A 26,995-nucleotide genomic window follows, 5' to 3' on the forward strand; every position below is an offset into this window, starting at 1 on the left:
TGCGTTGTCGACCACCAGCAAATAATTATGGCAGTGAATGATAAAGTTCTGGGCAGCATCCATGATGCTCACATTCTGTGTGAGAGCACTGTATCTGACTTGTTTAACAATCAGCCACAAGGTCAATGCTGGATGCTTGGTGACAAAGGATATGGCCTCGCCACCTGGCTGGTGACACCCACACCGAAGCCGAGAGGCGATACAATGAGAGCCACAGAGCCACTCACAATTTCATGGAGAAAACTATTGGAGTGCTTAAGCAGGTCTTTAAATGCCTGGATCACTCAGGAGGCGACCTCCAATACCATCCTGAGCAGGTAGCTCAATTTGTGCTGGTATGTTCTATGCTGCACAACTTTACTATCAGGAGGGGACAAGAATTGTCTGAAGAGTCTGACAGTCCACCTCACCAGAGAGAGGAAGAGGAGGACGAGGAGCCGGACGCTGACATTGGCCCACACAATCAGGCTGATACTGAAGCCATGCCCCCGCCCCCCTGTAGACTGCATGAAAGGAAGGGCCCATGGTGGCATGATAGCTGCAAGAGCCTTAACGTCAGGAACTCATCAATTAGCGCTTTGCCTGAAAGAACGTTGGTGGTATTTACAAGGCTGACACACTGCTGGGTGTACAGGTGATTCATCAGTGATGGGCATCACCTTGGTGACAGTTAAAGTTTAAGTTTGATTGAAGTTAAGTGTCATTATACCCTTTGATGTTAAGGAATCACCAGCGTGCAACGTTGCAGCTATCTGAGCCAATGCACAACAGGGATTTGTGAAATAAAAAACATTTAAACCGAACAGTTGTCTGAAATCATCAGTATTTCTGTAAAAACTAACCTTCCTGCGCCCCCCCGCCCGCTTCTCCTCCCCACCTCTACACCCTCCCCTGCTGACTCCAAGTCGCCTGGCCGAGGAGCTCCTCAGGCGATGCTTCATTGCGGGGGGGATGACGGCCGAACCGCTGCTTGGACCGATACGGGAGAGGACGGTCCTGAGGTGGGAATGTGCTCTGAGCCAGAAGCAAGATGGTGCTCCTGGCTCTCGTGTGGTTGGAAATGGAGGGTGCGGCACCTTAGGGTGCAGTGCCGCACTCTGGGACCACTGGGAGCCCTCTGCCACCAGTGTTCCTGGCTACCAACTCCAGGGCCTCCACCATCCCTTTAATGTTATATCTTATTTGTTGGACAAAAACTTGGTGCCAACTATGTTCTTGGTGCTTAGTAGGCTTTTTGCTGCTGGTAAATCTCCCTTGTGCCTCCCACAACAGCCAAACAAGCACACACCACAGCCACACACGCTTTCAGTCCCTCTCAGCTCCCTCTCTCTCTGTCTCCTCTTCTGCGCATGTCATGATGACCCTTGGTCTCCTGAATCGCAGGAATCGAGCGTTGCCACGCCGTTGCTAAGGACGCGACACTTTACGGCAGAAGGTCAGAGAGATTTAACGCAATTGCCCATTTTATATCGCTCACGGTAACGCCCAATTTCAAAAATGGAGACTAGGTGCTTTGATAATGGGCAAGAAGCCGGCAATCTGAAAACCCATTTTTACTGCCCACGCCGGAAATAACGCCCATTTTTGGGCGATATGCACAAAAATGTAAAATCTAGCCCCTGGTGTTATAAATAAATGCGACCTTATCTTTCACATGAGATGTTATACCAAGGTCCCGTTAACCTGCTCGGGTGGAAGTAAAAGTTCTTATAGCACTCATTGATGAAGAACAGAGAGTTCACTGTGTCTTTAACTAACACCACCAAAAGCAGATTATCAGGTCATTCATTCATCTTCTGTTTGTGGGACCTTGCCACATGCAAACTGCCTGCCACATTGGCCTACATATGACTGCATTTTAAAAGTAATTATTTCGCTGATGATGATAAGACACTATAATGCAAGTTCTTTCTTTATTTTTATTTGCATAATTTTCAATTTATTACCCCATTGATAATATTTATTCTCACTGATAAGTTTCTATTTTGTACAAGATCAAAAGAAAGTGCTGACTGTGGCCTTACAAGACTTGAGTTAAACTACCTTACTCCTGTCTCCTTTAAAATACGTTTTATCATTTGGATGTCCTGACAATAATTGAAGACCATGAAAAATATTATTATGGGATTCTCAGCTTTTTTCAAGCTCTGTTTGTTGTTTTCTGTTTAAATTGTTTGGTCTTCAAAGGATAAACCTTCTGATCAGTAAGATTCACATACAGGTACTTAATGTATTTGTACAATATTCCTGTGTGAGCTATTTTTGCACATGTGTTAGCATAGAATGTAGTAGGAGCGCATTAAAGACATGTACATGAACTTTACTGATTGGTAAGTCTATCCTCAAATATTTAGTGAATGGTCCACATACTTGGTAACAATTCACAGGAGACAAACATTTTTTGTGGATAACAATGAGGGGCTTTTTTTTTGCGGGGGTGTGGGGGGGTAAAAAGATTAATAACACTTTTTTTGTACAATTTAATGACTCAATCCAAACAGCGGCTATGCCTGATTTTCTGTGGGAGATTTCATGACACCCATTCTCATTAGAAACAATGACAGAAAGTCAGACAATCATAACACATCTGTAACAATACTGCTTCACATTTTGAAGTTTAACTAGTCATTTAAATGGTATACCTAATGAAAAGTTTGGTATTCCAGCTGTGGAATGCTCAATAATTATATGTAATGACACCATAAAAATGGAGAAAATGCCAGTTTATCTACACGACCCCATATATAATACAAATTCCAATACATCTCACTGATCTCTTCTGTTCCACTGGTCCATTCCTGCTTGTGCATTTGGCATAGAAATGCAAACTTTACAGGCATTGAACACAATTTAGACATAATCTGGACAGGTTCCAAACTTCCAGCTACTTACACAGCCTACTCTGTCCATTTACCTATAAGCTGTGTGCAAGCACTTAGTGCATGAACAAATGTTGCCTTGAAAATTAAACACATTGTCCAAGCTACTAATTCAATAAATATGTGCAGAGATTACACAGGGATTAATTTGTGCAAATTGTAACAGTGAGTTGCCTCACTGAATGAGGATGATATTTAATCTGGCTGAGGCCAAAAGATAGAAAACTATTAACATATTAGAATTTAAAACAGATTCAAGGACTTGTCTGCAAAATTATATAATTAATAGAATGGACGTTGATACCAAAGATACCAACACATCTGTTTATTTTAAAATGCATACATAATAGAAAGCGCAGCCCACTGAATGAACAATTTACAGCAACTTTTCATTTGTTTTCAATTTATTAGGTACAGTGTTAATTGAGTATTGTGGAACTTTGTTTAAAAGCACATTTTTTTCCATTCCAAGCCACTTCATCTTAACATTGTCACCTTATATACTAGGTAACTCCAGTATTGCTTGTTTCTTCCTTTAATGTGTCACGCACATCATTTAATGCAATCATATAACTTTCTAAATCAATCACCTGCAACGAAGGTTCACCAGACTGATTCCTGGGATGGGGAGATTGTCCTATGAGGAGAGATTGAGTAGACTAGGCCTATATTCTCTAAGAGTTTAGAAGAATGAGAGGTGATCTCATTGAAACATATAACATTTTTACAGGGCTTGACAGGGTAGATGCAAGGAGTCTAGAACCAGGGGTCACAGTCTCTGAATAAGGGGTCGGCCATTTAGGACTGAGATGAGGAGAAATTTCTTCACTCAGAGGGTGGTGAATCTTTGGAATTCTCTACCCCGGAGGGTTGTGGAGGCTCAGTCGTTGAGTATATTCAAGACAGAGATCGATAAATTGTGGGATATTAAGGGAATTGAGGGATATGTGGATAGTGCAGGAAAGTGGAGTTGAGGTAGAAGTTCAGCCATGATCTTATTGAATGGCATAGCAGGCTCGGGGGGTTGAATGGCCTACTCCTGGTCCTATTTCTTATGTTCTGTCTTATGTTCAATATCAATGTGGCATATTTTACATATAATTTTACATATAATATAATTGAATTGATACGGAAATGTTCATACGTTGCCTACTTTTAGTTTTTTTCTAATGTATCATAATTAAACAAAAGTACAGAAATTATATTTATCAATACAATATCTTCATAACACAGGCATCAAAAGAAGAAACATTGACTCTGACCCCAGCTGCGTCACTGTGGTGACACTTGGCATTGTTTGTGTTCAAAGCTGGCCAATGCCAGTTCTGGGTTTGTTAAGAAGCTATTTTTCATTTCCATCTACAATGCCCCATGTGCAGTGCTAAGCCATTTTCACGTTATTGACATTTACCAATGCCTTAACAGCCCTTAACCAACAACATTTTTTGGTAATCTTTCACACATTTTAGGATGGAAGCAGGGCTTAGAGTAGTGGTAATAACAAACAAAAAGCTGGTTACTGCTTTCCATCTGTCCTGCTCACCTAGCAGTTCATTTGTTGTTAAATGGACCCAGAAGAGATATCTCCCCAATTTTTCTTTGCATGTGTGCTGTCATACTGTTTTTAAACCATACTAGCAGATGTAGCCTGGTGCTGTTCGCAGGTACATTGGGGCTTTGAGTGTTAATGTTACCTGACCAGAACTGAGGTCAACACTTTGTTCCTGATCAAGGTCTTAGTTACTTCTTGAGGGCTTTGTTTATCAATCAGGATGAGGATGGATAGTAATCTATTGGGTTCATGTGGTTTCTATAAAGGGCAGGCGATCCACTCCACCAGATTAGCGTTCTACCATATCAGGCACAAATAAGTTGAATTCACAAATCTACTCCCATGTGTCCTTCTTGGAGCTACCTTGTATACAAATATCGAGAATTTTAGGGGGCCTCTGGTAAAGCTACTCTGTGTAACTCACTTTTGCACTCTCTTGCACGCACTTTACTCTTGCTTTTTCTCTCTTTCTCAATGCCTATTATTCTCCCTTTCTGTTTTTTCATGCATTACTCTCTCTGTGTGTCTCTATTACATTCCCTGTTTCTCTCTGTTTTCCTTGCTTTGTAACTTTTCCTGGAACCGAACCACAGTATGCCAGAGGAGAGAGCAAACAGAGTGACTGACTCATCAACATCTTTGTGACTGGTATGCTCACGAGGTCTTCAGCATCAGACCATACCACACTGGACCAGGGCACAGGCGTGGTACTGTTTGCCATTGATAGAGGGTGGGATTCATTGCTTATGATAGTGGGGGATCCTCGAAGAAATTAGAAGGTGAAATGGGCAAGTTTATGAGTAGGTTTGTGGGTTACTAAATCTGTTCTCTATGTTAATTATGTGGTAAAGTTTAGGAGTGGCATAGTTGAAGGATTGCCACAGCCCCTGCATGACACAATTTGATTTGGTCAAATTTGATTCATTGACTTAGTTATCTGAAGTGGCTACAGCGATGGTTGTGGGATCTGATTGGTTAATCAGAGACTATGTAATCTTTCCAGAGCCATTTATATTATAAGACAGCTCTAAGGAGAGCAACTTAAGTCTATCCCTCTCCCATATTTACTTTCAAATCCTGACTTTGGTTTGTCTGAATTGGAGGCAAAAGAGAAATGCATGATGCACAAAACTCAGCGTATGCATGAGGACGTCATCACATCATCCAAATGGGGCACGCTTAGTGCCACCAGTGCATTACTTTACAAGGCACGAGCAGGCACTGGGATCCAGGGGAAAACAGGTTTCCTTAATGCTGATCTAACAAAATCAAGCAGGTTTACCTTCATCTGCCCTTTGGCTGTAAGAGACCTGGGCTACAGGAGCTAGCAACAACTTGCATTTATAGTACAAAAGCAAGAAATTAGGATGCGTGCGATAAAGGTACAGCAATTATCATGGGCGACTTTAATCTACATATTGATTGGGCTAACCAAACTGGTAGTAAATACGGCGGAGGAGGATTTCCTGGAGTGTATAAGGGATGGTTTTCTAGACCAATATGTCGAGGATCCAACTAGAGGGCTGGCCATCCTAGACTGAATGATGTGCAATGAAAAAGGACTAATTAGCAATCTTGTTGTGCGAGGTCCCTTGGGAAAGATTGACCATAATATGGTAGAATTCTTTATTAAGATGGAGAGTGACACAGTTAATTCAGAGACTAGGGTCCTGAACTTAAGGAAAGGTAACTTCTACGGTATGAGACGTGAATTGGCTAGAATAGACTGGCAAATAATACTTAAAGGGTTGATGGTGGATAGGCAATGGCAAACATTTAAAGATCACATGGATGAACTTCAACAATTATACATCCCTGTCTGGAGTAAAAATAAAACGGGGAAGGTGGCTCAACCATGGCTAACAAGGGAAATTAAGGATAGTGTTACATCCAAGGAAGAGGCATATAAATTGGCCAGAAAAAGCAGCAAACCTGAGGACTGGGAACATTTTATAATTCAGCAGAGGAGGACAAAAGGATTAATTAGGAGGGGGAAAATAGAGTATGAGAGGAAGCTTGCTGGGAACATAAAAACTGACTGCAAAAGTTTCTATAGATATGTGAAGAGAAAAAGATTAGTGAAGACAAACGTAGGTCCCTTGCAGTCAGATTAAGGTGAATTTATAATGGGGAACAAAGAAATGGCCGACCAGTTGAACAAATACTTTGATTCTGTCTTCATGAAGGAAGACACAAAAAACCTTCCGCAAATACTAGGGGACCGAGAATCTAGTGAGAAGGAGGAACTGAAGGAAATCCTTATTAGGCGGGAAATTGTGTTAGTAAATTGATGAGATTCAAGGCCGATAAATCCCCGGGGCCTGATAGTCTGCATCCCAGAGTAGTTAAGGAACTATCTATCGACTCTGGATCAGTTCTTATGGACTGGAGGGTAGCTAATGTAACACCACTTTTTAAGAAAGGAGGGAGAGAGAAAACGGGTAATTATAGACCAGTTAGCCTGACATCAGTAGTGGGGAAAATATTGGAATCAATTATTAAAGATGAAATAGCAGCGCATTTGTAAAGCAGTGACAGGATCGGTCCAAGTCAGCATGGATTTATGAAAGGGAAATCATGCTTGACAAATCTTCTGGAATTTTTTGAGGATGTAACTGGTAGAGTGGACAAGGGAGAACCAGTGGATGTGGTGTATTTGGACTTCCAAAAGGCTTTTGACAAGGTCCCACACAAGTGATTGGTGTGCAAAATTAAAGCACATGGTATTGGGGGTAATGTACTGACATGGATAGAGAACTGGTTGGCAGACAGGAAACAGAGAGTCAGGATAAACGGATCTTTTTCAGAATGGCAGGCAGTGATTAGTGGGGTGCCACAGGGCTCAGTGCTGGGACCACAGCTATTTACGATATACATTAATGATTTAGATGAAGGAATTGAGTGTAATATCTCCAAGTTTGCAGATGACACTAAGCTGGGTGGCGGTGTGAGGAGGACGCTAAAAGGCTGCAGGGTGACTTGGACAGGTTCGGTGAGTGGGCAAACGCATGGCAGATGCAGTATAATGTGGATAAATGTGAGGTTATCCACTTTGGTGGTAAAAACACAAAGACAGAATATTATCTGAATGGCAGCAGATTAGGAAAAGGAGAGGTGCAACGAGACCTGGGTGTCATGGTACATCAGTCATTGAAAGTTGGCATACAGGTACAGCAGGCGGTGAAGAAGGCAAATGGCATGTTGGCCTTCATAGCTAGGGGATTTGAGTATAGGAGCAGGGAGATCTTGCTGCAGTTGTACAGGACCTTGGTGAGGCCTCACCTGGAATATTGTGTTCAGTTTTGGTCTCCTAATCTGAGGAAGGACGTTCTTGCTATTGAGGGAGTGCAGCGAAGGTTCACCAGACTGATTCCCGGGATGGCAGGACTGACATATGAGGAGAGACCGGATCAACTAGGCCTGTATTCACTGGAATTCAGAAAGATGAGAGGGAATCTCATAGAAACATAAAATTCTGACGGGACTGGACAGGTTAGATGCAGGAAGAATGTTCCCGATGTTGGGGAAGTCCAGAAGCAGAGGACACAGTCTAAGGATAAGGGGTAAGCCATTTAGGACTGAGATAAGGAGAAACTTCTTCACTCAAGAGATTTGTTAATCTGTGGAATTCCCTGCCATAGAGAGTTGTTGATGCCAGTTCGTTGGATATCTTCAAGAGGGAGTTAGTTATGGCCCTTATGACTAAAGAGATCAAGGGGTATGGAGAGAAAGCAGGAAAGGGGTACTGAGGTGAATGATCAGCCATGATCTTATTGAATGGTGGTGCAGGCTCGAAGGGCCGAATGGCCTACTCCTGCACCTATTTTCTATGTTTCTTTGTTACTGCGGATGCTGGAATCTGACATAAAAACAGAAAATGCTGGAAATCTCAGCCGGTCAGGCAGCATCTGAGGGGAGAAACAAGAGTTAACGTTACAGGTTGATGATCCTTCATCAGAACTGCATTTATAGTAGTTGTTGTTGTCAAATAACAATGTAAAAGGCTTAGGATCTGAGGGATTGAAATTCTAAGATATGATTTGTTGGAGGGAAAGTGATCTCTGATGCACTACCTACATTCACAAATTCACAAGATTAAAAAAAATGTATATAGCATAGGTTTCTGTCTTACTTGTTTCCAGCCCTAACATTTTCAAAGCGATAAATACACTTTAAAAGCCAGAGTTAAAACAATTTAAAAAATACTGAGTTATTCAATATGGGTATGGCCAGCTAATTTATTTCAGGAAACTAATGGTGGCTGAATGAGAATATTTAGATGGCAACCCAAAAGCATAGACATATTTGATAATTAAAACTGGGGTTAACTTGAGGCCTGGAATCTATTATATTGTTTCGTTCTGATTTATTTAACATACATCTTCTGAAAGGACTTAAAAGGATTGCTTTTACATTGAAGATTGTGTTGTAAAAATAAACAAAAGACATTACAACTCTTCATTACATTGGAATTGATTCAAATGATGCACAAAAGTTTCTTTCCTGGCAGGTACTGTCAGATGTATTCTCTTTTACAGCTGAAAGTACAGAAGGAAAGATATTTTTGGAATTGTTTAAATGAAAGGTGCATTCACAAAGTGCCAATGGCTTGCTGTATCTATCCTGATATTTTGGCAATTTTGTGAACTTGAATTGGTGTGTTACTATGGTAACTAAAAGAAAACAATAGAAAATAAAGCCTTTCAGCATAACATAAAGTCAAAAGAATGTATTATATGATTTATAAAAAGATGCAAGGCCCATTTCACAGTAGGACAATTTTGTAATCTCACTTGATCTTTTAATTGAATAATGAAGTAAATGTTTGCTCATTAGAGCTATTACTGATATTTTTTTGAATATTCAGCCCAGAAGAAAAAGCTTAATACCCTGTATTGCAGATGCTGGAAATCTGAAATAAAAACAGAAAATATAGGAAACACTCAGCGGGTTAAGCAGCATCTGTGGCGAGCGAAAGGCGGAGGAGTTCTCCCAGTGCCCTGCCCAATTTTTATCTATCAATCATCATCATTGCCACATTTCCTGATGTTACAACAGTGACAACATTTCAATAAAGTACTTCATTAGCTGTGAAGTCCTGAGGACATGAAAGGTGCAATATAAATGCAAGCTCTTTGTTTTACGTTACAAAATCAACACATCCAACATTTAGCATTCATTGATGGACTACAGTATTTCTAAAAAGTTTAGGTATAATATTTGTGCTGCAGATACTAAACCCATTCTATCAACTGTCACTTGTACATTGACGGGTCACTTGGGCCTAAGTGGATCCATTCACATGAAGGACAAATTCCCAAACTATGGACCATTAATTCCTACCCACAGGACAATGCACAAATGCCTTTAAGCAGCAAAGATTAACTTTATTAAATGAATACAGCACTAGTTTTACTGTTAACTCCACTGTCTTTTGACAGAAAGCCAAAAGAATCTGTGTACTGCAGCCAAAAGGGATATGATTCAGAATGTGCAGTTTTCACTATAAACCTGAGCGAATATGTAATCTGGACTAAAAAAATTCATTTACCAGCATTCAGCAAAGATATTAACATGTACAGACATGGTTGGAGAAGTGAATTTCTGGTTATTTAACAGAGCTCATTTATATAATGGAATAAACCGTATCCACAATCCAGTTTGAGATCTGTGGATTGTTTTTCAAAGAATTGCATTACAACCCACATCTTTGCTCTTATCTAAACGTTACCCTGCATTCTTTTTAACAGGCTATCAGGAAGTGGGCTTTTCACAAAGCCACTTCTATTTTTTATTCATGCTTGGCAACCACTTCAAAGTCATCTGAACTTGTTAATATTACAGCAGTTTGTGTATAAACAATTTGGTTCTGACAGTGCCCCATTTTCCATGAAGTCTGATATAAGCTCATCATGTTTGAGATCTTGTTTGCAGCCTGATTCTGACAGGTCCCTTCATCATTTTCTTTGGCAGGGGACATTCTAAATAAAGTTTGTTTTGATTCTGTCCCATGTATTTTGGGAAGATATCTTTTAAAGCAGGTCCAGATCTACAAGAGAGTATACTGCAGAAGTTAAGCTTTGGTCACATTCTCCTTGTTAAAGGAAATAACAAGATTAATAAAAAAACACAATAAATGATAAATGCACTTCAAATTGTGGAACTGAGCTATATAGGCAGAAAGTAGGTTCAGCTGGCCTGTGTGCAGTCATTTGGACAGTGGTAGGCACTTCACAGGAACATTGGTACCCTCGATTAGGAAAAGGAAAAGTCAGCCTGGATTCTCATCCTTATACAGTGATTTCGACTGGAAAATATATGTTAATGTGGGATAAGGATAGGATTGAGCACATCTGTGGTGGCCAGATGACAAAATAGCCTGCCAACACTCACTATCTAAGCTCACACATGAGAAATGGCGGCTAAGGCGAGATGTTGAGTGCTGCCATGCCACTAGAGCCATATGCCAGCAGGAATCACACGAGGGAGTGCCCAGCCCAGTTTTCCCGGCCACATGTTGTAAAGGCACAGATTCAAGGGATGCATCACTGTGTCCCGGTATCTGATGCTGGCCAAATTCAGTCTCCAGCCACTTGATCGTATGCTCAGCTAAATCTTCTTTTCCTTTGTAAAAAAGCATCTGTGTGGATTTATGGCACCAAATAAAAGGACATCAGGGAAGAATTTTTTTCTGAATAGAGCAAAAATCCATTTTAGGCTGTCTTTATGCAAATAAATCCATTCAAGTTTAGAAGTCCAACGTAGACTTATGTTCACTCTCATGATTCTGCAACTTGGCTTACTTGAGCTGCCAGAGCTGTTTTAAATTGAAACTGCATTTCTTTTCTATGTCTAACTATCACTTTAATGAACTAACAATCTTAATTCTCCAAATAGCAGTTGATCAACAGCCTGTTAATGGGGGCCCCTCTTCAGTGTGCAAGTCTTCAGTCTTTATCCAGTTATTTCTAATGTTTAAGCAATGGTCTTTCAAGGCACTATGCCAGGCACTAAACAAAGAGTTCAGTGTTGTGATCAGTGACATAATCACATCACCAATTAATTATTTTGGAAGTGACACTTAAAAGCTGAAAATTGCATCAGATGTAGCTGGAAGTCTGTCTGAAGTCTCCACTGTTCCTTAAGAAAATGGGACAGCAAATTTTGTTATTGATAACATCCCAAGAACTGATGTTATTTTATAATAAGAGGCAACAAAACTGAGCTCCTTAGAACTGGACCTGTTGCTGACCCTAGAGGGAGATTACAAAACAAATGACTTAAATAAGTTGGTAACTTGCCAAATTACCAACATTTATAATACCCGGCTAATGAGTTAAAGACTGTTCAAGAGAGAAAGTTGAGATTGAGAATAAATGTAGTCTATGCAGATTTATTTACAAATGTTGTTCCTAGTGTTGTCTAGTATTCCACCTCCCACCCCCTCAATTTGTCCCCTCCTCTCTTGTAGGCTTTAAATCTTGCTGGGATATAGTTCCATTACACTAGTTACCCTCCCGTATCTTGCCTAAGGAATCATTCTTTGTATGTGAGCCTTGACGGTGAATAGTGGCATCTGTACATACACACACTTCCCAACAGCACCTCATTGGATAATGATCAGAACCAGGAACCCTAGGAATTTATCCCTCCTTAGTCCAGGGGCGCTGAAACTAATTTTAGCACCCCAACTATTGCCCTGGCTGTTATGAACAAATTCAGCCTAGACTGGTTATGGAGCCTGCGACCTTCTGGTCTGCGTGGCCTAGTGCTACATTCGACTGCCTTACCCAATAGCTATTGAAGGAGCTGCTCTATTCTCTTATATGAAAGTAATTTTCAATCGGTATTTACAGACATTGAAGTCTTCAACGTTAGCTTTTTTCAGGAGTGGTCTTCATCAAAGGAGATACAATAGTTTTAATTGGTGCTTTTGAGTGTGTGCACAGTTAGAATCTAGTCTGTATGTGAAAGAGCTGTTTCATCAGAGTTTATGTATCCTGTTATAGTGTGTGCAAGATGCCTCAATATGTTGTGTGCATTTTGTTGTGTGTAAGGCCATTTATAGCCTTATGGTCCATGTGTGTTTGGAAGACTGGGAGCTGGTAATATCTCTTCAAACATTGTTTATCTGAGCCCCTTTGTGTATGACTGTGAGATAATGCACTGAAGAAAGAATCTGTTTTATTAAATCAATAATGAGCTTGAGCTTTCAAAGGCAATAACTCGCCATAATGACCCAATAAAACTTGTTGAACTCTGACTTCAAAGGTTTTTCCTTTTTCAACTAGCTAATCAAATATTATAAAGTAACTATATGATGAATAATGTTTCATTAGAAACTAGAAAGAATTTAAAACTCGCTTTTAAGTAAACAGGCCATTTATTTCATGTAGCAATTTCTTGTTATTTGTCAAAATTGCTGTAATGCACTCCTGATGGTAAAGTTTCCATTAACATTATTTTATTTTTTGAACACATGGAAAATCACTTCAACCTGCATTCAAATCTGTTCATTACTACATATTAATGGTACTCAGACTGTCTCTGATAGGCTCACTTTCAGCACAAGGCTGAGGTTTATAGTATTTGCACTGGTTCAATGACTTAAAGCTGGCATCGCCCAGCCAATTTTAAAAAGTAAAATCTTTGACGTCATCACTCGTGCAAGGCCCAGAATACTGTTTATAATGGAAACTAATGCCCAAATACCGCCCAGATTATCGCCGAGCGCTACTTTCGGCATTTCGTCCATATTGCGCCCAAATGATCGCTCGGCCAAAAAGCTGCACTCACCTGATCTTAACCCAGTGGTATGGATGGCATTTTATAAATCGGAGGAAGTTTAATAAAAGGTTGCTTCAAGTTGATGGGAGCATTGAAATAATTTGTGTGATTTTATGGGCATTTTAGAATCTTACCAATCATCTAATCACATTGTGGTCAATTTTGATTTTATATTGTGTTTGTTGAGGACAATTTAAGAATTTTGAAGACAGATTAGGGTATTTATAGTGATGGGGCCTGTAATTTCTCAGCCAGTATTGATGACTACTCACATGCTGCAGAATAGAGATGGGAGAAGGTTCATTGAAGAGCATTATGTGCCCAAAGAGGTGGCAGACAGCTGAGGAGGGGACCTTACACCCAACGCATTTACAGGGATAAGTGATCTTACCTGGACTTGTCCAATAACACGTGCATTAGAAGGCTGCACTTCCAAAAGGAGGTCATCAGTGAGAGATGGCACCTAATTAAGGGAGATCTGCAGCCTACCAGCACCGTCAGGATCGCACTGCCCGTTGAGGTTAAGGTTACTGTGGCACTTTCCTTCTATGCATCGGGTTCCTTTCAGACCTCAGCTGGTGACATTTGCTGCATCTCTCAGCACGCCACACATTGCTCCATGCGACAGGTGACTGAAGCCTTTTACGCATGCAGGATGGACTTTATAAACTTCCCTATGACCAGGGAGGCACAGAGTGAGAGGGCATTGAGGTTCTCAAGAATAGCAACCTTCCCCAAGGTGCAGGGAGCAATAGACTGTACGCACATCGCCCTGCAGGATGCAGAGGTTTACCATAACCGAAAGGGATTTCACTCCCTGAATGTACAGCTCGTTGTCGACCACAAGCAAATAATCATGGCAGTAAATGCAAATTTTCCAGGGAGCATCCATGATGCGCACATCTTGCATGAGCATACTGTCTCTGACCTGTTTAAGAGTCAGCCACAAGGTCACGGTTGGATGCTGGGGAATAAAGGATATGGCCTTGACAGCTGGCTCATAACTCCCTGCGAAAGACACAGACAGAAGCCGAGAAGCGCTATAACGAAAGCCATATAGCCACACACAATATCATCAAAAAGACAATTGGAGTGCTGAAGCAGTGCTTCAGATGCCTGGACCACTCAGGAGGCGACTTATAATACCACCCTGAGCTGTTGTCAGTTCATTGTGGTGTGCTGCATTGCATGGTGCATTACCTAACTATCAGGAGAGGACAATTGCCAGATGGGACTGCCGGTCCACCTCATAGGCGGAAGAGGAGGAGGACGAGGACCTCGAGGAGGACAATCAGCCTGGCGATGAACCAATGCCCCTACGACCCCTCCCCCCCCCACCCCTGCCACACACACACACCACTGGAAAAGCCCGCGGTAGTTACGCAGCTGCAAGATTGTTGCGTCAGCAGCTCATAAATGAACACTTTATGTGGTTATGTTGGGGACAGTTACAGTTGCATTATGTTTCATCCTTTTCTGCCCTGACCATTGTTTGCAACCCTTGTATTGATGTTTAACCGTACATTATTCGAAGACACTTCACAACAATTGTAAAGCTCAATAAAACATTTGAATAATTTAACAATTGATGTAAAAAAAATTTAAGCAAACTATAACACCCATCTCCTCCCCCCACCCCCAACAGTGAACAACATTTTCATCCAACAATAAATTTTTAATAACGATAACACTACATAAACACCCTCCCATCACCCCCAACATTCAACAAATTTTTAGTAACAATAAGAACAACAGTCAACAATTTTAATTAAAATAGCTTAAGGCCCATCCCCCCATCCTACTTGTGACCATGCTTCCCTCCTCTACCTCTACCCCCCCTCCCGGCCTCATAACCCCCCTTTCCCACTTACTCTCCCCTTTCTAGTAACGGGGCTAAGTTGTCTTGCAGCAGGGCACCTCGAGCGCTGCTGTGGGGGCGGGGGTGACTTTGACAGATTCAATTCAAGGGGCCCGGGAGAAAACGTTTCCGAAGAAACGTCTTCCGAGTCAGAAGCAAATGCTTCCTCCTGACTCGCATCTGTCGACGTTGTTGGTGGTACGGCACCTTGGGGCGCAGTGCCATATCCCAAAACCATTGCCTGCCGCAAGGCATCGACAGAGTCAGCCGTTCGCCGCATTTCCGGAACCATCTGCCCCCAGGTCCTCCGAGATTCACGCAGATAGTGTGGCAATGTTGCCGGTCAACCCACCAATCGCTTGGAGGAGCTCTCGACCAATGTCGACCCTCAACAGAGACACCATGTCCTGGTTCACATCTGCCTGTCGCTGCTCGTGCCGACCTCGCCGACCCAACCTCCGCGGGGTCAGCGTGGCCACTGGACCACTCGGGAGTGCCGTGGCCTGCTGCAAGCCGCTTGGCCCCGCTACTTCATCCGTTGAGGATGACGTGGCCGCAGGCTCACCATCCTCCTCCTCAGTTGTATCTTCTTCCCCCGTGATCAGTACGACCTGCAGCAATTGAGGTTAGTAGAAGAGAAGGGGAGACATGAGAATGATTGCCCTGCGCAGGCATATGTACGAGGAGCAACACTACTGCAATATATATGAACGAGAGAGGTTACATATAATTAACATGAGAGTACAGAAGAGTACAGAAGCTGCATGCATAGCATTACCTCATTCATATAATCAAATGGCATTAAATAACTTTAAATTACCACTGGTTTACACATTACTCACGTGGTGCAACAACGAGATCTGCACCACCATGGGTGGCAGAACGATTATGTGCTCCTACAAGGGCTGAGGCACGCTCCTCCAGGTTGGTTAACCGAAAAAGATCCGCAGACCCTCCTCTGGTCTGCCTTCGCTACGCCTGATTCTTAGATATCTTCTTCTGCAAACGTGACAAGAGCACGGCATAAACTAATTGCCTAGGTACTATTACGGAAACACACAGATATTGTAATCCACAATTAGTCATCGCACAGGCTATTCATCGTTAACGTTTTATGCTAATACGGTTTGTATGCAATTGATGCATGGTAGGAACTAATGCGTGACACCAACCCCCTCGCGTACAATCGCCAGGAAAGGCCCCATCCACGGGCTGTGCCATTCGCCGCCTGAGGGGAGGGAGCTGAGTTATTGCAATCAATGGAGGACCCCGAGGGGGGAATCAGGACTGCTGGTGAACTCGGCAATGACAGGACCATGAGGGGAGGGGGCACCGTGTCCCTGGGTTGTGCTCCGAGACCTCCATGTGGCCAGAGCTAATGTCCCAAGTGTCCCAGGGCCGCTCTCCCCCAGTCCAGGCTGGGTCACTGTATGACTGACAGCAGCCGGAGAGACTCAGTCTGGGAAAAGCTGAGCGGCCCCCTAAGCGCTCAGTCATGCCTCCATCCACCAACCTAACCAAAAAGGAGACGGTGCTCAAGTTAAAGAGTTGCTCACAGCACACAAGCAGTGATATAATTTAATAATTCTCCTTCTAAACTAACTAAAGTGGTGGAAATGCCAAGTGTTTGCGGTCAGTCGTTTCCAGTCATTCCTTTAGCCCCAATTTTCGATCAAAGTGTTTAAATAATAATTAATGCTATTGATTCAGTTTAAGGCATCAGCAAGATTACGAATGCACATTTGCACGGAATGGTTCCTGGGACACGTGCCCTCCCAGGGTTAGAATCCTAGGGGCGCAGGTTCCGACCCCAATCCAAATCTTCACAGGGATGCTACCCAAGATTACCCAGCTTAATTACAATCTGGCAGATTTATGTTCTAATTAATGAGTCAGTGCATCGTTACAATGATAAATTTTATAATTTAATACTTACTCTTGCAGATGCCACCAGACTGTTCCAGCGCTTGCGGCACTGGTTTGCCTCTCACATCGTGGGCTGTCGAAGTTACCACTTCGACGATGTCCGCCCATATTCGCTGATATATCCGGGGGTGGCAGGGGGGTTCCCACGCCCACCCCGGGTTATTTGGCCCCACCGAGTCTCCACCTCATAGACCAGAGCTTCGTTGGCTTCATCAGAAAAGGCTTTTGCCCTCCTTCTCCCTGTAACCTCCACAACATCACTCTCTCCCGACTCATCTATCTCCATTGTCTCGACACAACCTTCCTTTTCTCTCTGCGTCCCTTTGTCTTCTGAGCATGCACAGCTGACCCCTGATCCCCCAAATCACGGGAAAAGTTAATTGAGGAAAAAAACACGCATACACAGAACGGCCATTGCTATGGATGCCGACCTTGCACGACTGAATACATCGCTATCGCCCATTTCACATCGCTACGGCTATCGCCCAAATTAAAAGGGTAAAACTAGCGGTTTTTAAAATGGGCGCTATTCCGGCGATCCTGAAAAATAAAACAACCACTAACACTGGAAATATCGCCCATTTTTGGGCGATAGCGATAATAATGGAAGTCTAGTCCTAGGTGTCTTCAAGCCAACTGTTGCCTGTAAACAAACCAGTAGAGGAGGCCCTTCTACAGTCGGGCACACTATAATAATAAGCTTAGGCAAGAACTGGAAAATGGATCCCAAACATTGGCACATGATCAGGAAGACAGGTCTTATCTGGAACCATTGGTTGGGAGATAGTCAACACCCTTTAACTGTACCACCAGAGTTTCAAGCAGATAAATTAAAAGCAACAGGGGTACGAATTTGCTCTCTGCAGTTAAAAGCACACACTGACCAGTACAGAAACAACAGACATGTCGATCTGAAACATTTGCAAAAGATGACCAAGAACAACTGACACAGACCATCAAATTCAAGCACAACTGATAACTGAAAAATTCCCTGAACATAGACTTATGACAAGGGTTTCTGATAACCAAATAAATCAAATTCTGCTGTCATCAATTTGAATTCTAGGACTTTTACCAGTGTTTAGGGGATCATATTCCACAATTCCATCCACTTTTCTCAGTTGAAACTCAGTTGCTGTAGCTATAATATGAAAACAAGTACAACAATTACACCAAAACTGCAGTGGGACAGAGGCTTGGCGTAACCACCGCAGATATACCCAGCATTCATCACTTGCATTACAGGAAAGAAAACAAAAGTGCAGTTTTGCAGTAGCAGACTTAGAGATTTTTTAAGTGTTGTGTGAGCATTGAGGTATGACATTTATATTTAGGGGGTTCTGTGCATAAGCAAAACAAGGAGGTTTCAGTGAGGAAATTCTCCGGGGATTTGAGAGGGCAGTAAATGATAAGATCTTTATAAAAGAAACAAGAAGAATGGTAGAGGGCCAGGTGCTCAAAATAGACAACAGTGCCAGAGAGTAGAACCCAGAGATGAGGGCCATGGATGGGACAAGTGGTGAATCTGGTAGTGGGGCAGGGCGGCCTCTGTGAAGGGGGAGTAATTGCCACCAGGGAGTCAGGTTTTGGTCAGGCTTAGGATGTCGATAGACTCATCCAGTATCGTGGCGAGTGGATCAGTAGTAGGGTATCCACAAAGGTGATCGGAGGAGCAGATATGAAGGAGGTTATAGAGTTTTGCTCCCGGAGAAGGAGGTGGCCAGGAGTCGTGCCATTGGTGAGGAATGAAGTGAAGTAGGTTGTTGCTTTAGAAGACCAGGAACAGCGGTGGACATGAAAGAGGATGCCAAGGGCGGAGCAGAGGGAAGCCATGGGCCTATCCAGGAGAGACACAACCCTGGGCAGTGGCAGGAAAGGAGATCAGCAGAGGAGCAGCAACAAATGGGTTGCAGAATCAAAAAGGAAATGTGGGGTGCATTGATAATAGGGGCCAAGTAGGAAAGGTAACAAGAGGAGGAGAGTGGGACTAAAATATGGGAGAGAGAAAAATCGGAGTGACAATGGTTTGAAAGGGGTGTGGGGAGACCTGGTTGAATTTGTAACCGAGCAGGGCAGTTTCAGTGAGGCAGAAGTGAGCTTGAGTTACATGTACAAACCAGATGACCTATACAAGGTCGATGATCAGGGATCAATGTCTGGGGTAAAAGGATATTTGGGCTTGGTAAGTTAGTTGGCATTCAGGATTCAAGGTTTGGCTAGCAGTGGGAGTTTGAGGCCTAGGAAGTCAGGATTTGGGTCTGGTTAGCTGACTGGCAGGCAGAGTCTGGGGTCGATCGGATGAGACCCAGAGCCTGGATGACACTCATTGTTTGTCTACAAAACTCATCATCATCATCATCATCATAGGCAGTCCCTCGGAATCGAGGAAGACTTGCTTCCACTCCTGAAGTGAGTCCTTTGGTGGCTGAACAGTCCAATACGAGAACCACAGATTCTGTCACAGGTGGGACAGATAGTCGTTGAGGGAAGGGGTCGGTGGGACTGATTTGCCGCATGCTCTTTCTGCTGCCTGCGCTTGATTTCTGCATGCTCTCTGTGTTGAGACTCGAGGTGCTCAGCACCCTCTCGGATGCACTTCCTCCACTTAGGGTGGCCTTGGGCCAGGGACTCCCAGGTGCCAGTGGGGATGTCGCACTTTATCAGGGAGGCTTTGAGGGTGTTCTTGTAACGTTTCCGCTGCTCACCTTTGGCTCGTTTGCCGTGAAGGAGCTCCGAGTAGAGCATTTGCTTTGGGAGTCTCGTGTCTGGCATGCAAACTATGTGGCCTGCCCAACGGAGCTGATCGAGTGTGGTCAGTGCTTCAATGCTGGGGATGTTAGCCTGAATGAGGACGCTGATGTTGGTGCGCCTGTCCTCCCAGGGGATTTGTAGGATCTTACGGAGACATCGTTGGTGATATTTCTCCAGCAACTTGAGGTGTCTACTGTACACGGTCCATGTCTCTGAGCCATACAGGAGGGCAGGTATTACTACAGCCCTGTAGACCATGAGCTTGGTAGCAGTTTTGAGGGCCTGGTCTTTGAATACTCCTTTCCTCAGGCGGCTGAAGGCTGCACTGGCGCACTGGAGGCGGTGTTGGATCGCGTTGTCGATGCCTGCTCTAATTGATCTTGATGACTGGGGGACAGTGCTGTGCGGTGAGGACAGGCTGGTGGAGGTCCTTTGTCTTACGGATGCTTAGCGTGAAGCCCATGCTTTCATACGCCCCAGTAAATGGATCTGGCCTGGAGACGGCGCAGGTTGAACAGGTTCCCACTGGTTCTGTAGTTTAATTCCACTCCAGCGGGGAGATTGTTGACTGTGAAGTGGATCATGGCGGCAAGAAAGATTGAGAAGAGGGTTGGGGTGATGACGCAGCCCTGTTTGACCCCGGTCCAGACGTGGATTGGGTCTGTGGTGGACCCGTTGGTAAGGATCACGGCCTGCATGTCGTCGTGAAGCAGGCGGAGGATGGTGCCGAACTTTTGGTGGCATCCGAAACGGAGGAGGATGCTCCACAGACCCTCGCGGTTGACAGTTTTAAAAGCCTTTGTAAGGTCAAAGAAGGCCACGTATAAGGGCTGGCGTTGTTCCCTGCATTTTTCCTGTAGTTGTGGCGCTGCAAAAATCATATCCGATGTACCCGTACGGGATGAAATCCACACTGTGACTCTGGGAGGAGCTCCTCGGCCACGGGAAGAAGACGGTTGAGGAGGACTCGAGCGACGACTTTCCCAGTGGCTGATAGCAGGGAGATTCTTACCAAACTACCAAATATATGAATGACTAATAATATTTAAGAGTAGATGGAGTAAGGGAATTGTTACATTATACTCAGTGTTCCAGTGCTGTTCTTGTTTCATTGGACGGGGGATGGAGATACCATTTCTGAGTACACAAATTAAATTGAGTACCATAATTTAAAAATAGAATTTTAGCAAGTCCTTAAATGTCCAGAAATAATCTATTCCTCAGAAACAAATGAATCCCACAGCACTGTTCAGATTTTAGAACAACACAATGAATGAATGCACTTAATTTACTCACTACTCCTGGACATTCACATGAGTGACTTAATTAAAAAAAGAACTCCACCACAGCTATTAATAATGTAGCTGTAGGAGACCTCCAACCTTATTGTCATTCAAATTATCTGTGCGTTGTGAAATGACTGAATGATTAAGTGTTGATTAAAGCAGTAAGGGAGATTATTAGGAGTGAAAGGGACATTTGAATCCAGTGAAAGGTTGCCATTGTGTCCTGACTGACGTCTGTCTGCAGTAATCATTACACATGCCTCTTGTTTTTATCCTAGTAATTTCTCCTTATTCACGCTCCTTTTTTTCTCTAACAGTGGGTATTTCTTGTTAATCCTTACAGGAATGTGGGTTTGGATATGGGGATGATGGACAGTGCGTGACCTGCAGGCCAAGTAGGTTCAAGGAAGACTGGGGATTTCAGAAGTGTAAGCCATGCTTGGACTGTGCTCTCGTAAACCGCATCCAAAAGGCCAACTGCACAGCCACCAGTAATGCAGTGTGTGGAGACTGCTTGTCGGGGTAGGTTCAAGGAGCATCGGATTTGATCGGTATGCTTGCCAAGTATCTGGGATGACCCAATTTCAATCTCCCTCAACTCATAAAATGTTGGAAAATTCTCGCTTATCGGTTCCCACGTGATGCTGGGTTACAAAATAAAATCTGCTCATTATCTGCACACTTTTGTAAAATAATCCATCTGAACCATTTCAAAATCTTCTCCCTTCATCTCAATGTCATTTATCCCACTTTCTGTTGTGACAAAACTCTTTTTGATGGTGGGGAATTTAAAGGGACTGTGTGTACAACAGAAATGGACAAAATTAAATATTGCCTGATTTGGAAGAATTCAACAAGATAGCCAATGCGGAATCTGCTGTCTCTCTCTTTGGATGGGCAACCCTCTTTTCTTTCTACGTTCTATTCTCCATATTTTCTCAGCTGGGTTTCCCTGAATTGTGCAACAATTTGGGGTTTGCCTCTAACATAAAAAAACATCCCAAAGCATTTCACAGAGGCATATTTTCTGTAAAAAGCATCATTGAGAGGATCTGCAGGCAGTGCACCAGGAAATCTCCCCATGGACGTAACTATATTGTTCTGAAAGCAGCCACTGGGAGGTGGACAAGTCACCTGGAGGATGATGATTCCTTCCTCTCTCTGTTGGGAAAGCCCTGCATGCACCCAGTGCTACCCTGCAGCAACACGACTAAGATCAATAGCTGAGTGTCTTTTTATTTCAGGGGTAGGGGTTTAAGGAAAGGTTTACTGTGATCCCACATCCCTATGCTTTCTGACCTACATTGGCTCCCAGTTAAACAACGCCTTGATTTCAAAATTCTCATCCTTGTTTACAAATCACTCCTTGCCCCTTCCTATCTCTGTAATCTTTTTCAGCCTCACAACCCCACAAGATGTCTGCGCTCCTCAAATTCTGCCTTCTTGAACATCCCTCATTATAACTGCTCAACCATCTTTGGACGTGCCTTCAGCTGCCTGGGCCCTGAGCTCTGGAACTCCCTCCCTAAACCTCTCGCCTCTCTACCTCTCTTTCCTCCTTTAAGACGCTCCTTAAAACCTACCACTTTAAACAAGCTTTTGGTCATCTGACTTAATTTCTTCTTTTGTGGTTCAGGGTAAAATTTATCTGTTTTGTCTTGTGACACTGTTGTGAAGCGCCATAGCATGTTTTACTACGTTAAAGGCGCCAGATAAATAAAAGGTATTATTGCTCCGTGGAGGCACATGTTTGTACCTCATCAAGCTAGACTGCTTAAGTCTTGCATCAATCAAAATATGCCAGGCCACAAAATTCCTGTCAATGAGAAGGGCGATTGTGGACTCTCCTGCTGGGCCCTTCACCTAGTATTCTTATCATAAATACTGAAAACATTGCTCTGCAAATGGACTGTTCTACTCAGAATGGGAACCTCTGGTCATTTTGTACTGTAATGGACTACACGTCAGTAAAAGCAGCATCTACACATAACGGGGACAAAGGCAGGGAGTGCTCAGATGAAAATCCTTGGTTCCCATGCCCCCGCCACCCCACCGAGATAGTTTTCCCCTCTTTCCCTCCCCTACTCTGTCCCTTTACCTCCTCCCTTTCCTCCTCTCTTCCCAACAATCATTACTCCCCCAATCCTTTCCTTTCCTCCTCTCCCAATCCTTTCTGTCCCCTAGCCCCATCAACTCTCTAGCCTCAGTCCAGTTATTCCCCCCCCACCCCCTGAACTCTAATGGCTCTTGCCCTGAACTCTAATGGCACTTGGTCGTCATTCCCCGTGTGCAGTCCCACAGGAGATAGATTAGTGTTTTATAATATTGGTTTTGATTGAATATTTTGAGGTATCTAAGGCCTGACTAGATATTAATCAAAAGCTATCCAATGTGCCTGTCCCTCCAACTTTCGCTTCTTGCATGTAAAAAAAATGCATAGCCTTCAATTATCACCTCCCTGTCATATCTTGAAATTGGGAAGTTATGGGGAACTGTGAAAGCAAACTTGGAATTTACCACTCTACAGTGCAGAGCAAGAAAATACTCCATGGTCTGCATCACCCTTGAATTAATTAAAGTTTGCCATGATCTGCGCCACCCTCAATTCATTTGTTACAACATGGTAACTTATTTTTAAAGAAAGGCTGGGTTATATACATCGTGAAATTAAATTGGGGTATTAGGTTGTTCAAAGGTTTTCAAAATCACAACTGCCACTATTTTTTATTTGTTTTTTGTATGATGTCTTGATCCTTTAGTTAACACTGACAACTGTGACTATTAGAGCAGACTTTTACAAGCCATTAGCATGTTTCCCAGTTTTATTGCCTGCCATTCTGTTTATTGCTCACTCTGAGATGAACAGTCTGATGCTTTTTTGTTGCACATTCCTTTGTTCACTATAATATGCTTTTAAAGGAGGTAATGGAAGGTCAGTTTGTAAAATTGAGCCTCTACCATTTTAGTTTAATGCTTGAATTTAATACTCTGTCAATTTACTTTAGTGAGGAATTAACTCAGGAAATGAGAACTGTAAACAAGGGTGGATACTAAGAATGTTCCACAATTGTTCAAATAGTCGAGTTATGTCCTCGGCCCTGTTATGTATAGAAGCTACTTTTTGTAAAGTGTGGCACAGTGCAGCACAAAACAAGCATTTTTAGTGGAACAAAAATCTTCTAGCGAGCAATGATTTCTGTGTTTATAAGATGAATAATTTGTGACAATCCCAGGTGAAGGGCCAGGCATCACAACACTGAGATTAAAAAGAATTTATGAAAACAAGAAACGGATAGCTGATGCCAAGTTTGCGGTTTAAAAGCCTGTAGATGGTAGGAGGGAAGGATAGACTGAGGGAGGGAGGGAAGGGTAGACGGAGGGAGGGAAGGGTAGACGGAGGGAGGGAAGGGTAGACCGAGGGAGGGAAGGAGTTCCACAGTTTTGAGATAGTGTGTAAGAAAGTTACGAGTTGTCACATTATACACACTTCAAACCAATGTAAAATGAGTCGGTCTGAAACTTTTCCTACTGTATTTCCAACCTGTAAAACCACTGATTAACTAAATGGATGCAAGAAAGCTTCTTGTTATATTTCTGTTTTATAAGTAATAATCAAAGGACTCCCAATGCTAAACTATTTATTTCTATGTTTTTCAATGTGATTCAGCCAGTTTTACATTGTGGTTTTTCCAGCTGATATTTTTAGAGCACCTTTAGAATGACTTTTTCACCCTTTAAAATCTGAAGCTCTTTTTCAACAATTATTGGAAAACTGTTTTTCTTAAATGTAACTAAGGTGAAGGGCCGTGGCTCACATCGCAAGATGCCACCAAGTTTGAAAAGAATAGGAAAGAAGTCTAGGTAAATCAAGAAACTTCAATTGTAAAAACCTTGTAGATTGTAGGAGGAAAGTAAGATTAAGAGGAGTTTGGAGATGCTGAAACACATCTCAATTTCAACACAGTAGGGAAGAAGAGGAGCATGGAAGATGGTGTATTTGAAGCTTAGGGGGAGAGTTGAGAGGAGCACTGGCCATAGTAATTTTATAAAAACAGAGACAGGAAAGGTTACAACAGAGTTAGGTAAAGAAGGGTCACTGGTCAGATAGCTAATGTTTTTTTGTTATTTTTTTAAGCATTTTGTGCTTATCAGGGTGAGAGATCATGGTGTTGGGGAATGGAACACCTTTCAGATCAGGCACCCGCCCAGTTTCAGCATTAGCATTCCCAGGCCAAGTACAGCATGGTTATTCCAACAATGTGCCTCAATCTCAGAAAAGCACTTCCTACTGCAACAGTATAAGATTTTCCATTTCCCCAAGAATCCTGTGGTCTCTCAATGAGACTGACAATTTAGTGCAAAATAGTGTCAGATTAGAGGCGGTTTTATGGAATGGGCCCATGTTTTCTAGGAATTGAATGAGAATACCAAAATAACACCACATGTTTGTAGGATGGATTTGAACCCAGGCCCTTAAGATGAAACCTTTTCTAATACTGAGAGTTATGAGTGGAATTTAAAATTCTATAGAAAAAAAAACATTTACTAATTTTAAATATTTATGCAATCAACATTTTTTCTCTCCAAAAAGTCCAGTTTTGTAACATAATAGATTTTTTTGTGCAGAACTGTACTTTAAACAGAGATAAAATCATTTTCTCTGACTTTCTGTGAGATTGACCCTGTAGCAGTGCCTCAGTTTACACTATTATTACCATGCACAGGGTTTGGTGTTGGGTATCTTCCTTCAAAACTATGTCCTACAACAGATCTTTAAGGAGACAGTAGTACTTTGAAGTACTCAAAATTAGTTTTTAAAAAGCATTTCCTCTCGTATTAATTTAACGTGTCACTCCCGCTCTACATGTGCTTTGGTCCATCTCTAGCCACATGTACACAGTAACCTCCCTTCACTTAATCAATGGATCCTTTTACAATTGACTTACCTTATATATTGCACAACCCCCTCTTAGAGTTCCTCTGGCTCAGTGAGTAACACACTCGCCTTGTGAGTCAGAAGGTTGTGGGTTCAACTCCAGGGACATAAGCATGAAAAATCTCGGCTGACACTCCAGTGCAGTGCTGAGGGAGCACTGGACAGTCGGAGGTAACATAGAAACATAGAAAATAGGTGCAGGAGTAGGCCATTCGGCCCTTCGAGCCTGCACCACCATTCAATAAGGTCATGGCTGATCATTCACCTCAGCACCCCTTTCCTGCTTTCTCTCCGTACCCCTTGATCCCTTTAGTCGTAAGGGCCATATCTAACTCCGTCTTTTGGATTAGATGTTAAACAGAGGTCTCGTCTGCTCTCTCAGGTGGATGTAAAAGATGCCATGTCAGTATTTCGAAGAAGAACAGGGGAGTTATCCCCAGTGTCCTGGCCAATATTTATTCTTCAATCAAAAAAACACATTATCAAATTGGCTGCCACATTTCCTACATTACAACACTTCAAAGGTACTTCATTGGCTGTAAAGATGTTCGGTGGTCGTGAAAGGCGCTATATAAATGCAAGTCTTTCTTTCCAATTATCTCTCCTTCTGAAGGCATTAACTCCCTAACTGGAGTAGGATTTCATAGGTCGCCTCTCTATTACACCACCCAACGTTTACTATTTAGCTGTGAGGTTTCTGGTAAGTTTGGGCAAGCTATCCAACTGTAGAGGTCACCACAGTCAGGACCAAAGGTGCAGCACCATGTTTAGAGTGTAATATTTCTCCTTTATTCAGGAGATTTTTATTTTGAATATTATATTCAAAGGCAGAAGCACTTTACATTATAAAATGCTTATGCTTCCTTCCAGTTGGTATCCTCCCCCCTTACAAGGCCTGAGGCCTTCAGTTTTTTACATCTGGTACTGGTATGAAGAGTGAGCCAGCTGGAGTCTCTGTGAGTAGGAGGACTACAGTGGCTCCTGGGTGCTTGGATTCTGTGGCCCAAAAAGTGAAAAAGG

At 42.8% G+C, this 26,995-nt stretch overlaps 1 protein-coding gene across 4 annotated transcripts in view; it reads left to right on the forward strand.

Moving 5' to 3' along the window:
• Positions 1 to 26,995, forward strand: part of LOC139275152 (tumor necrosis factor receptor superfamily member 19-like) — an 87,616-nt gene that overhangs the window by 12,494 nt on the left and 48,127 nt on the right. For all 4 annotated transcript variants that reach the window (XM_070892219.1, XM_070892220.1, XM_070892222.1 and 1 more), the window contains exon 4: positions 21,383 to 21,561. In XM_070892219.1, coding sequence (XP_070748320.1) covers positions 21,383 to 21,561 — 179 coding nt within the window. The remainder of the gene's footprint in view (positions 1 to 21,382; positions 21,562 to 26,995) is intronic.

The sequence above is a fragment of the Pristiophorus japonicus genome, chromosome 10, assembly GCF_044704955.1.
Source record: "Pristiophorus japonicus isolate sPriJap1 chromosome 10, sPriJap1.hap1, whole genome shotgun sequence".
In the NCBI taxonomy this organism is placed as follows: domain Eukaryota; kingdom Metazoa; phylum Chordata; class Chondrichthyes; family Pristiophoridae; genus Pristiophorus; species Pristiophorus japonicus.